This window comes from Biomphalaria glabrata, chromosome 1 (assembly GCF_947242115.1).
Source record: "Biomphalaria glabrata chromosome 1, xgBioGlab47.1, whole genome shotgun sequence".
NCBI lineage: Eukaryota > Metazoa > Mollusca > Gastropoda > Planorbidae > Biomphalaria > Biomphalaria glabrata.
Genome location: NC_074711.1, coordinates 4973396 through 4987691, shown reverse-complemented (window position 1 = coordinate 4987691; position 14296 = coordinate 4973396). Strand labels below are relative to the sequence as shown.

At 38.7% G+C, this 14296-nt stretch overlaps 1 protein-coding gene across 6 annotated transcripts in view; it reads right to left on the bottom strand.

Moving 5' to 3' along the window:
• LOC106050736 (zwei Ig domain protein zig-8-like) overlaps positions 1 to 14296 on the bottom strand; it is a 192873-nt gene that overhangs the window by 105975 nt on the left and 72602 nt on the right. For all 6 annotated transcript variants that reach the window (XM_056018042.1, XM_056018036.1, XM_056018028.1 and 3 more), the window contains exon 2: positions 8077 to 8699. In XM_056018042.1, the coding sequence (XP_055874017.1) occupies positions 8077 to 8173 (97 nt within the window). In that variant the 5' untranslated portion in view covers positions 8174 to 8699. The remainder of the gene's footprint in view (positions 1 to 8076; positions 8700 to 14296) is intronic.

Below are 14296 nucleotides of genomic sequence, written 5' to 3'. Positions count from 1 at the left end.
TCCATTTCAATGAACAAAAAAATAACGGCAAGCAAATGTTCATCTCTTTAGCTCCCTTTTCGCGCTTGTTTACAATATAAATTTAACATCTCGTCTGGTAGGTAAGACGTAAGAGTGACCTGCCCTTAGTATTTTTTTTTCTCTCTCTTTTACCGGATCATCGTTTCACTTCTTCGCGTCATGAAATCACATTTGAAAAGAAGGAACTAATTGTTGACAAAGGCACGAGGAGGCCCGGATAGGAGTGGCATCTAACGGTTGAAGAAAACTATTTTATCGTCATAACCGGAAAGCAGCCATGGGTAATAAATCTCCAACAAGATGCCCCATCGATCTATAACTGCCGGCGTTTACTTCCTGGCATCAATATTCATTTTTCTTTGATTAGAAACAAGCGAGTCTCACTTTGAGGAGGATTGAGGTTCGAGAATGTTTTCGCACGTACACAGTCACTGCATCAGGAAACTCAGTGGTATGATTGACACGATGGAAACTTTTGGGTGATTCTTTGTATTGAGCTCCTAAAGGCAGCACGGAAAACCAACTCCTAGATACCCCCTCCCCCACACTGGTCCACAACTGAGATTGGACCAAAGCGCTCTGAGCATGCTATAAGCATGAAAGTAGCGCTATACAAAAACTATAATAAATAAATAAGTGACAACAACGGAATTAATCTGGCATTCTGGGACTAGAAGAAAGGGGCGTCGTTCGTCTTTCCTGGTCACTTTAGAAGACTGTCGTCGCGGACCAGGAACAAGACAAAGTGGAGGTGTAGCTGGTGCTGTAGAGGTAGCCTGACACGTGAACTGCTGACAGGACTGTCAAACTTGACTCTTGGTGATGCAGAAGCGAACCCAAGCCCTGAGGGTCTAGAGTAGTCTAGACTGTGTTTGTTGTGATCATCTACACACCATTTTTTCATTATAAATAAACATATATCATCTATATTTGCAGTTTAGTCGAAATGCTTCCCCTAAATTTACAATACGTATAAATCTCCAAATTTTATCTTGTTTCGGTCTACGAGTAAGGGAGATCATTCAAGAACAGTGCTCTTTATCAAGACTTGTTTATCATTGCTTACCGCCCCTAAAAGTACCTTTCCAATTTAAGATGTCTTTTTATTTTTTATTTTTTTATTTAAGACCGAAATCTAGATCAAAAAATTAGTCTGACATAGCCGATGGGTAAAAGTTGTTGTTTTTTTTTAAATCTCGAGGAACAAGACTTCTAGTGTTCGGGTTGTCGTGTAAAGGAACCGGATGTGTGACATAGTTGGCCAGGTTTACATCGCGCCACGAGCCAAGTAATCGTGGTAATGGAATTATTGATACAAACAGGCACAGGGACAAAGTAGCCAATGTCTGATGTATCTCATTAGATCTGATCTCCCCAGCCCTGCAGGAGGGTCCCAACATGGATCAAAACCGAAAAGGTTGTGTGGGAGTAGGGGATTAACTAACTGGACAAGGAGCCGTGCGAGAGGGATAACTGTCCACTGATCAAAGAGAAAACAATAGACGACAATGGACAAAGAAAGCAGTGTATATGAACACAGTGGTCAATCGACCTAAGAGAGATGTATAACAGAACTAAGTGGCCAAGCTCATTGGAAAGGGCTGTAAAATAAAATAAAATGGCCAATTCATAAAAGAGAGAGATATAACAATAATAGGTAGCCATTCCTGAGGAAAGATCATTACGCACAACTCAATGAAACAACTAAATTGATTTGTGTCATAATCTTGGTCGAGTTCTTTGTGCATGTTTTGTTTTTGTTTTTAAATTGAAGTTATTATAAAAAAAAAATAAAAAAATTAACATTTTAAATTGAAACCATGACCTACTCAGACACAAGATCCTCATTAAGCTTGAATGTTATAAGTGTAACTAGATTCCAATGTAGAATCACCAAGACGTGAAAAAGTACATAATGCCAACCAATGAACAAAGTAAATTCCATAAAGTCGTCCAATCCTAACACTGCGTCATCATATTAAGACGCGCCACTTGTCGCTCATAACAACGGAAAGATTCTCTGTGACTGTTTTTCAAGAGCCCACAAAAAAAAATCTTGTAGTAATGCTAAAAATAGCTCTTGTAAGTCCAGTGCCGCTCTTAACAGATGTTTTAATTAACCTTCTTATGAATTCTCGATTTTTCGAAAAACATCCAAAAGATGCACCTTAAATAAAAGATACGATAAGGACAGTCAAGAATACTGGAAATCATAATTAAATCTATATTTCAATAAACATTACCTGTGTGGAGTTATTTATTATGTTTATTTGTATTGTGTCATAAACTTGGTAGACTTCTTTGTGCATTATTTTAAATTTAAGTTTTTGTAAATAAATTATTTAACGTTTTGAATTGAAACCGCTTTACGTGACCTACTCAGACACAGGATCCCCCCCCCCCATCACGCGTGTATGTTCTAGGTGTTACTACATTCAAATCAAGAATCACCAAGACGTGAAAACCTGCAAGGTGAAGCTATGAATGAAGAAAACGACAATGACTTTAACATCGTCTCCATCTGACGTTGCCGAGATTGTAAGAGCTAGTGAGCTTTAAGCTCAGCTCTTGCCCTTGTGACGTTGCTTGGGTTATGTGTGACGTTGCTTGGGTTATGTCTCAGCTATCAACGTAAATCCTAACCCAGACACCCGCAGAATGCCAGGAATCACGGGATTCTAATACGCGGCTATAAATCTATGGAGCCCCTTTGATCGTCTGCCCAGTTATAGAAGCAGCGGTTATCAGGTCGTTACCACATTATTCTATCTTCCATCACATCTACTCTAACATAACATAAAGGTTCCTTCCCCCGTCCCCCACGTTTTAACCCCCAACTGCTTTTATGGTAAAGTGTCTTCACAAATGACTCATTGAACTATATACAAGAAAAGCAGATCTTAATAACGCATTCACATTTAGAGAGAGAGAGAGATAGGCAAAGAGGGAGAGACGAAAAGATAATAGAGAAAAAGAGAAGAAAGAGTGAAAGAGGAAGGGTGTGGGAGGGAGAGAAAGTCTAAATGATAGTGGGAGAGGGAGAGAAAGGTGGTAAAGAAGAGAAGAAAAAGGAGAGAGAGAGAGGCAGCCAAACAGGGAGAAACGTTTACTGTACAGCCTGGGCTGTTTCACCTGAGGGGTGAATCTGTAGGTGTGGGCCGGTTATGAGGGCTACAATGAATTTCAAACTAATTCAATGATTGTTGTTGTTTTATTTCAAGACTAAGTAAAACCCAGAGCCGGATGTAGCCCACGCTTTATCAGAGCACAGCCAACCTTTGGAGCCAACACAGTGCTCATTTGAAATATAGTGGATTCTTTCTCTGTAGAGTGAACACATTCTTCATATTATTATTATAGCTTTTATATAGCGCTACTTTCATGCTTATAGCATGCTCAGAGCGCTTTGGTCCAATCTCATTTGTGGACCAGTGGGTGGGAAGGGGTATCTAGGAGTTGGTTTTCCGTGCTGCCTTAAGGCGCTCAGTAAACGCAACTCTGCCCGAGTCGGGTGTCGAACCTCGAGCCCTCTTCTAGGTAGCCAAGCCAAGCCAAGTTCAAGCGCACTGGTCCTCTCGACCACGCTTCCCACAAGACAACGGACACATACCCTCAAAATAAAGGGCGCTCTTAAAATAATGGGCACCTTCTTTATATAATGAACAGACCCTCCTTTTAAATCATACACTCTACTTAAAATAAACACACGCTACATATAATGGGAACACTCTACATATAATGAAAGGATCCCACATATAGCGAACACTATCTCCATAAAATGAACACACTTTACATATAATGGACACGCCATCTAAGAAATGAGCACACTCTACATACAATGAACACACCCTTTATGTAACGAACACACTCAACATATTATTGACACACTCTCAATATAATGAGCACCTTCTCCATATTAAGGACAAGCACCGCATAGTCTCCAAATAATATCTAGACACTGGACGTGTTCATGTTGTACTCTGTACAAAAACAAGTGTACAAGCGACACGCAGACACACATACACTGTAACACATACCCACAAACATACACGCACACATACATATGACAAGAGGAAAATGGAGGATACCAATAATACTACTAATGTATGAAAGGTTATCCTGTTTATCAAGAACACCGTGGCCCCCAACGCGCTCTTAAACACACAAACAGACATAAAACACAAACAAACAAAAAGAACTAGGTCATGTGATATAAATGTACAGAATGTTTCAAACTTGTCTTACAGTAATAGAATCCATAAACTAATATTGGGGAGGGTGAATAAGAATATTGTCAGAAGAATCGGGGTCAATTTAATACTCGTGAGTATAATGTCTGTAAGCAGTGAGGAAAATGGTTTGTCTTAGCCCTATTAGGTGCATCGACAGAGTAGTCGCCTCTCTTTGCGGAACGGAGAATAAAATTTATAAAAAGGTTAGTGGAGAGGAATTCATTTGTAAAAATGGTGATTAAGATTAATTAACAAATCCTATTCAAAGTTGTTGGGGTTTTTTAATAATCGAATTATATAAAGTCTTTGATATAATCTTTTACATCAATGTGCAGTTTTAGATATAATGTTAACACTAGCATTCAATTATTTTATTTTAATCTAGCTATTTTCCAATTCATTTTGTCTAATTCTATTCACAAGGCTTATCTCCCCTTATCTAAGCACTCGTATCATCCAGAAATGTTCATCTCACTTTTGCCTGCTGACTCTCTTTTTTTTTTAACCATATATTCTTAATAAAAACGAAATTACTGACTTAATTAATTGATAAAATAATAGGTCAACTTTTCCATTAATTAATCCTTGTTTTGTTAGGGGCAATAAATAATTGTATAAAGTCAAATTTTGAGAAGCTCTGAAATTTTTTAAATAGATAAATTTAATTATTTTCATCTCTTGTTTCCAAGTTGACTGTTGGCATGTCACGTGTGCAGTGTTGAAACCTGATGAGTTGATGCTACAATTAAAACGTACAAAAAGATGAACATAAAATGTTAACCCTCGCAATACGTGATACTTTGAATAGAAAATTTATCGAAGCGTCCATTTGTGAAGCTTGTAACATCTAAAGAGTTAAACGGATTACACTTATTTCAGCGGTTCTCAGCCTTTTAAGCTTGGCGACCCCTGTTTACAATCCCCCACTCTGCCGCGACCCCCACCCACCCACACACACAGCAATAGAAGAATAGACAAAGCAATCCATATTTTGGGTGGTCTTTGGCGACCCCTGGCAAATCGTCAATCGACCCCCAAGGGGGTCGCGACCCACAGGTTGAGAACCCCTGGATTAGATTATTGCATTCGATACAAAACTTGTGATCAACAACATAGAAATACGTAGACCAAAATGGAAAACATTTGTGGTGTCAGAAGTGGGAACAGAGCCAGTGACTTTAATATCCATCTTTGGGCGAAGGGAGGGGAGTCCAGACGCCCCCAGGTGCCGGCCTACACTGACAAAAAAGAAACAAGAAAAAGTCATTGTTGATTTACTTACTCGATGACACTGATGGAAACGTCGATGCGCGAGAGGGCGCGGGATATGGTCATTGTCCCGTTGCCTTTAAGAGTAAGAACCTTCCCTCCACAACTGTGGTCCGGTGGCATTTGTAGGACCACTGGCCAGGAAACGACAGGGAGCATTTCCTCAACCTATATACGAACACATTTGGGCCGAGTGGCACGCTAAATAATACCCAGACATGTCCCAGGCGTGAGAGCGCGCGCGTGTGTGCCAATATACGAAAGACATTTCGAGGTCTACATTGTTACAGTAAATCAAACGAGGCACCGGAGATTCCAAGGGGGGGGGGGGGGGGGGGGATAATAACAAGAAAAAAAAAATGTGTATTGCAGTTATCTGCCGTTGTGTCCAGATATTCGTTTTCCGGAAGCCGGCATGAATTATTCAACTGGCTGGGCAGAAGTGGAGTTTAGCTAGATGTACGACACGGCTCCGGCCTTGACCTTTCTCGCTTTAATTGTTTTACCTCATTCTTTTTATTTGCTGCAAGTTTTAAAGTGAAAACTGCCCTCTTTACTCACACCCTCTTTCCATGTACCCTCCCGCTCCCTCCTACCAGACACACACACAGTCTAAACCATCATCTTTGTTATTAACAGCTTGTACGGTTTCAGAACAATATAAAATAAACAGCTTTCAGTGGGACCCGTTTAATTGCATCCCGCATAAGAGCATGCTTCGATTTAATGACAGAGAGCGAACAGTGATCTATTGGCAAAAGCGTTGCATTTATTGGCCTAGTCCACATAATTGCATGAGCTTAACAGATGCTTCATAATGCGGAATTTCTGAAATTTTTGTAAAATTGATTTCTATAACTTGGTAATTCTGTGATATTCAACTTTACCAAAACCAGTTGGAATTTGATAATTTTAAAAAATAAGTTGAATAAAACACGGACATTGAGAGGGCCATGTATCATATATATCCATCCCTTTTTTCCCCATCCCTCGTTAGAAAAAAAAATTAAAAATCCCTATGAAATATTTACTTCATCTTTTAAAAGCGTTCCTTGTCCGTAATGAATTATAAAGATGGTTCGTTCAATGTGGTCTGAAAATATAAAGATGGTTCGTTCAATGTGGTCAGTCTCACGTTACAAACATCATGGCCGGTGGCATCAAACTGAATACCTCGCAATACAAAACGTATTTAAACTTTTCAATGATATTAAATTTCTGTTTATTTTTGGTGTGTGTGTGTGTTTAATCTTAGGTTGTTCTATGTTGTTGTTTTTTTTTCTTTTATTCTAAGTTAAAATGTCAGCGTTTCGCAATAGAGCAACAAAAAGACGCCTCACGCGCTTGTGTGTAGGTATGCTATAAAGAAAACAAAATCTGTGGCTATTGTTTATATCAGCGGTTATAGTCCTATAATTCTGCCTATGGGCTTATATCTAGTGATTTAAAAAAATGCTATAAAGAAAACAAAATCTGTGGCTATTGTTTTATCAGCGGTTATAGTCCTATAATTCTGACTATGGGCTTATATCTAGTGATTTAAAATAATATCTATAACTATAGACGTGTATCTTTGTACAAAGATCTACATCTAAAGCTATTCCTCTGGTATATGTTATAATAGATCTTGGAACATTGTGACAATTTAGGCCATGTCTGGGCTCGTCAAAAGTAAAAAGTTTGAGAATCGCTGGTTTAAAATGTTAGCCGTAGACAAATAGACAATTTCCAACTGCTCAGCTCTTGTTCCCATTTCTTTTAGGCTAAAGCTTTTGTTCTATGATACTTTTCAATGTGTTTCCTTTCAAGGATTTGTTGTTTTTTGTTTTTGTTTTTTTGTAAAATGACTTTTTTTTTTAACGTCGCGCAAATATAATTTCCACCTGACAGCAATAAAAACATAAAACAATGCACAACAATTGATGAGTTGTGATGAGTTGTGATGAGTTGTGATGATTGGTGATGAGTGGTGGCTGGATGACATTAATATTTTATCAGCTTGAAACATTTATATCATATCAACAAGATACTTTTGTAGCATATCAATCTGATACTCGTGTATTTACCAACCAAAGTCATTCATATCATATCAACCAGGCACAAAGGAACCCAAAGCGCAATGATGAAACAAACTGTTTCCCAACAACAATCCGAGTTCCCAAACAAACAGAACTACATTATCTGACATACTCTATGATGAAGTGTTTCCCAAATTTTTTCCTTAACGGAACACTTCGCTCATTCTGAGTATATAGCGGAACACTTTACTTATTTTTTTTTTATTTTTTTTGTGTGGATAGAATAATTCACATGGTGGCCTACTAGTTAATTATTCCAGTAGCTCGTGGTACACCTATTCAGGCCTTGCGGAACTCTAGGGTTCGCGGAACACAGTTTTGGAAACACTGGTAGAAAGAATATCCTACGCTCAAACATGTGTTGTAATTGCCTGTGTGTGTGTTGTGTCTGTATGTGTCTATAAGTTTATAAGTCCCGCTATTGGCCCACCCAAGAACTAGTGAAATTAAACCCAGAAATCTCAAAATGTACTCACCCGTCGATAAAGCGACCCACAAGAATAATCCGAAAAATGAGACGGTGAATGTTGTGTAGGTCCCAGGGCTCCATCCAATGTCATCGGTCACTCTCATTTTTGACGTCTGCTGATCACGTGACCTTCTTGGAAGCCACAATCCACCATGCTGGAGTTACACAGGTTGGAATCGATTGGTGAATTTTTTTTTAAGTGTAAAAAAAAATAAATAATAATGTAAATCACACAGATCCAATTTTTTAAGAATTTTTTTTTTTGTGTGCTGTTGTTACATTATGAGTCCTCTCCTGCGTTTGCGCACTTCACGAATCACGTGACATGAGTTTCACGCGTCACAAAGAGCAATCAAGATGCAGCACTTGAGACCCCCGAACACTCCATCAGACGTTGGCGGTTAGCTCTCCCTTGTAGTCTGAACAAGAGGCTGCTCCCCCTTCCCCGAGTTCCTGTGTTCTTGAGCGTCACGTTGCCCAGCTCGGGATGGCCTTTGTAGAAAGGTGGGTGTGGAACCTCTTCCAGTCAAAGCGCAGTTCACAGCCCTGCACTTAAACAACCTGAATGATCCCAACGCGACCACTTCAGAAATAACCCTGTTTCTCTCTGAATATCAAATCGCATACCGCCTGTGAAATACAAACAATAGGAAATATATAAATAATAATAAACAAAACTTATTATATCTGATAAAGTTATTTAAATTGTTATTCACCTGGCTACCGAAGTTTTAGTTACAATAATGCCATAAGGAAACAGAAAATAAAGGACAGTAATCGGAGATTCGTATCGTCTATGTTTCCTAATTTAAAAAAACGTTTCTAGTATCAACTAGTTATATTACAAATGCGTCACAAGGTATTAGAACAGAAATAAGCAAACTAGAATTTTAAACAGACAAAATAAAAAAAAAAACTTATGAATAAAATAAAGCTTAACCAAGGGAAGGAACTCCACATTTACTACAACATGTCAATAATGTAGAATTTATTTCCTTTTTTTTCGATTTCCAAACAAAAATTAACCAATATTGAATTTGACTATCTGGTTAACTTTTTAGCTGAGTCGTGTTTTGTTATGTACAATAAATAATTGTTTTAGGTTTGAACCTGATCCGAGAATAGGTGTGGGAGAAATAACGCTTAAAAGTTTTTTACCAGACAGACAGACAACGTTGAGATAAACTGCATAAAAACAACAGACATTAGAAAGATTATATACTGGTTTCAATTCGATTAAGGCACACTGTGAATATGGAGATACCATTGAAAACAAAATAAACTGAAAGAAAAAAAAATAGAGTCATGACAAATACTGTAGATCTGTTATCCACAGGAAAAATATCCAGGTGCGATAAGGCATTCGACACATTTATCATCCCCCAGACAAGCGATCTATCGAGACAAATTAGGCAACGCCATCGGCTCGTTGACATTTCGACGCCACCATCGCACAATGACATTTGACGCGGTGCATGTTCGTTTACCGGTGTAAAGGTAAACCTAGCAGGCGACAGAGCCAAACCCCAGCAGACGACAGAGCAAAGTGCCATTGTCGAGATGACAGAAGGTTATCACTGATAGATGTCTCAATGGGGAAAAGGATCGTCCCCCTTTATACGAGACAGCTAGTGTTTATTGGAGAAGCCTACTGACAATGTTATCCACTTTTGTTCATTGGCAAATTTTATACATTTGAACATTCATGGAGCAGAAGAGAATTACTGCTTTTAAATCAAATGTATCTTTGAATTCAAATTTAGACTGACTTCTTTCTATGGCCTCCTTCAGTTGCGAAGCGACTAATGGATCATCTCATGGAAATGAGATGAATGCCTGGGCATTAGCTGTGGTCGGAGCGATGTCGCCCACACATCCGTTCCCGGCCACTTCACGCAGCTGACGTATCCAAAGGAACGGCAGTGCCGATACAGTTTGGGGTCAGCAGCGTCGTCGCAGGTTCTGCCAGAGTGTAGCACTGGGTGCTGCAAACTGCCTTAGGGTCGCCAGCTCCTGACTTCCTTAATCCAAACAAAATTACAATAACATGTCATTAAAATAATCATCAGTAGAGTTGCCACAGATATGTGTGTATATATGTATGTATTTGGGTGTGTGTGCGTGCTTGCTTGCGTGCACGCGCATCTGTGTATATATGTATGTATTTGGGTGTGTGTACGTGCTTGCTTGCGTGCACGCGCGTGTGTGTATATAGATCTCTCTCTCTCTCTCTCTCTCTCTCTCTCTCTATATATATATATATATATATATATATATATATATATATATATATATATATATATATATATATATAATAGAATATGGAAATAAATGTCATATCAATATAAATTGCCGCTTCACCTATTTTTATTTCGCCACTGGGCCACGCCCCCTCTATTTTCACCCTCTTGCAGCGTTGGAAATGGAAGCGGCATCAACTAAAACCTGTTTTGAAATCTAGACTTCTTGTCCTATCGTCTGTTTGTTTTTTTGTTTTAGATCCAAGTCCCCAAGTTTGTTTTTCGATCTTATCAGGCCCTAAATTTAGCTCATTACTCCAACTAATCTTGGCGCGTGCAGCCACGGTGAAAAAAAAAATAAACAAAATATTTGAAACGGATAAATAGTGACTAAATAAGCGGTTCGGAAAATATCTTCAAGCTCGTGGAGTCACTCTGCAGAAGAAAGTTAACATACACTTTACAATGATCTAATTTCTAATATCAGAATGAAGCTTGAGCTACAAAGAATGATATCTCAAACTCCTATTAAAAGGGTAGCTTGATTAATAAGGAACGAGAATCCTTGTATCTTTTGAGAGTAGATCGATCAGAAATAGTCTAAATGACGTCATCAAACTGTGTGCACGGAGTGACGTTTTCAAGTGTCTGTCTTATCATCCAGTACGCAAACAAGCTTGCTCGATTTAGTGTTTTGACTTAAGGGGCAACAACTGACAAGACTACCGTATTTTGGGCATAACTGTTGAATGACAAGAAGGCGTACGGGAGAAGAATTCAGATATTATTGTATGACTAGGTTTGGTATTTACTAGTCAAGTTCATTTTAGGTCAACCTATTGCACTTGCTGGAAATTATTATACTGTTTTAACTCTGGTAACCAACAGAATACAAAATTAACCTCAATTTCATCAGAAAAAATAACTATAAGGAATTTGGAGAATTACAATTTTTATATATAGCATGTTATTTCCTGAGTTATAAATTACAGACGTTACATTCTTGGGTTGACAAGGTAACATCTGGAATCCAGTACTGGTCTGTGAACTTGTGGAGGTTACTCTACTAGTGATTTGGGAAAGCGGTCATAGTAATTGAATTCAGCCTGTTTACAATGGCGAGGAACTTATGACTGAGTGATGTACACGAACAATTTGTTGTGTTGATTAGCTTTGCTTTGTGGTACATAAAAACGGTTTCAGGAATTCAATCGCTCCAACAAAAACATTTATACTTCTTGGAACCTTTGGGCTTCCTTAGGATATTGTATACACAAGCCTCCCCCCACAGTTTCAGAATGACAACACACCATCCATAAAAACGCCTGTGTGTGTGTATATGTCCCAGAACTGTTGGACCTTATTAGAAAATAAAGACATTGACCTTCAAAACTTCGGAGGTCAGGCATTTCGTGTGAGATGTAAGCCCATGTGGATTGTATGGCTTAAAATGTATGCGGACCTTCATGCGACTAGGGCAGGAAAAAGGACAAGCAAAATGAAAGCAAGAACCATGAACAAATTTCTGAACAAAGCTTTTACATTTGTTGTTGTGATACCATAAAATTCGTTGTCTATTTTGTTGTTTTTATTTTTGCAATGTATTTTTTTTTGGATAATAAAGTGGGGAAAAAAAAAGACTAATAGATGTAACACGGAAAAAAAAAAGATATTGATGGAACATTCAAAACATAAAAAAAAAAAATAGTAACAATGATAGATAACTGAATGATGACCATAAGAGACGAATTCAGGGGCCAATGAAACCAAAAGCTATCAATAAGATTGCTGGGCAAAAGACACGAGGAGAAGAGGGCAATCGAGTTCGTCCAGCAACAAATTCAAACTTACGGCAAGCCAATAGAACCTCGCCATACCGAGTGACATATAAACAGAACCGTAATAACCCGAATGAAAGACCCCTAATCAACGTGGGGAATTTTCCTTTATACGCAGAGTGGGGCAAGATGTTGTCCTGTGCTATCGAGAAAGGGTCCCGAGAATGGAGTCTAGCGAGAGGAAAGGGGGCTGGGGGGGGGGGGCTATAAATGAAAAGAGCTTTCCCAAAACAAGGCATCCCCCCCCCCCGCACGTCACGACAGCGTCACTCTCCTCCAGACATGTCTTCACAATTCCATCCACTCCAGGCCCGTCTCCGCGAATCGTTCTTCTGTCATTGACAGAAGTGCAAACGTATGTTGCGCCAATTACTGGATAATATTTCTGGCCGAGTATGTATGTGTGTGTGTGTGTGCGTGCGTGTGTGTGTGTGTGTGTGTGGGGCCGAAGGGTTAGGGGTGGAGGATACATCATGGTAAGAGCGCGTGCCAACTGTAATGCCTCGTCGGGCGCCAACAAACATTTAACAATAAGGAGACCTACATAGGCAGAGCGGGGCGGCCGCCGCCACATACACAACAACATACTACGGAAGCAAGTGGAGCGGTCGTACAAGCAATTTATTATCTATAAAAAACAAAAGTCAAACTAAATGACTGCACACTTTGTCATACAAATATGGAAGTGATACAGGTAAAGGGCAAGAATCCTTTCTGACCTAGCGATTCATAGGGCAGACGATGGAGAGGTCTTTTTTTTTCTTTGACCCAATGTTAGCGAGGGAGACATGTCTCTAGCACAAGGACCAACCGCCTTTACTTAAAAAAAAAACAATGTCAGGTAACTATTAAAGTTGGGTGGACCCAGAAATCCCGAAATTCAAAATACAAAATTCTGGGCTTCACATTTTGTAATAAAGGAGCCATTAAATACAATTAGATCTATGATCAAATTAAACTTTCCAGCAATATGAATATGTTCTTGATTTTTGTGCTGATGTTTTGTTTCTTCAAATATTTTTAGTAGTTAACCTTTCAACAATGTACTTTTTGCTGTAGTTGACATTGTGCCTAGAACGCAGGTCTGTGATACAAACAGCACTGTTAAGGTTTTGGGTTAAAAAAAAATGGAGCAACTCAAGGAATGTTCTAAACTCTAAACTACACGGTGTTTTATTTTTCATTAGGTCTGGAGCTTTAAGAAATCACTGAACGAGAAATCTTCAGAATTGAACTTCAATATTTCTGTTTTGTGTAGTGTCAAAGTCTCTTTTTTTTATGGTTCAGTGCTAATTGACTACTAGATGTATGTGTGTTTCTATAGGCTGAATGCTAATTGACTAAAAGAAGTATGTGTATGTCTATATGCGGGAGTGTTTAAACTATATTCGTGCACTGAAATCACAGTGGGGTGATTTAATGCAGTGGTTCTCAAAACGCACGCTAGAATGAGTGGGGCCGATTAGAGGAGATGTGGGGGTGGGGGGGGAGAGGGGGTAAGGACGCTAGTGTTATCAAAAATCAAATAAAAAATGCTGGACTATTGGATCAAGAATCTGTTTTACATTCGAGTTACAAAATTCGTGACATTTAAAGTGAACAATCAATAACGTCTTCACCTGTTACATGATTTAGAATAAACGCATTAAATGTAGCCTCTACTATAGTGTTTGTGTATATATGGAAAGGTCATGATAGGTCCTTGCTCTTCTGATTGCTTAAGACGTTATCATCTTCTTTTTTTCAAGTAACGTCTGTATCATATAAGATAAGATAAGAAGACACTTAAGATGTTCAAGTATAATCTTTGGACGAAAGCAAATCAAAACTAAAAGCCAAGGATAAATGACTATAAAAATCAAACCTTAAAGAAAAAAAGAGGCACCCAAACTCTATTGTATCCATATAAGATTACACAGACTCTCCAAAAATAGTGTTAAAGAAAATTTTTTTTTATATACAAAAACATCCTAAAAAAAAAACAAGCAAAAAAAGCAACATTTATTTCAAACGTGAAACAGCAGACGACAAACAGCAGACGACAGTGTCTGTGGACACGATTGACAGCTCCAGGAGGGCCTAAACCATTCACTTGGCGGGAAAGTGCCCAGTGGAGTTGGGAGTGAATTGATGCTATGTTCGGCGCCCT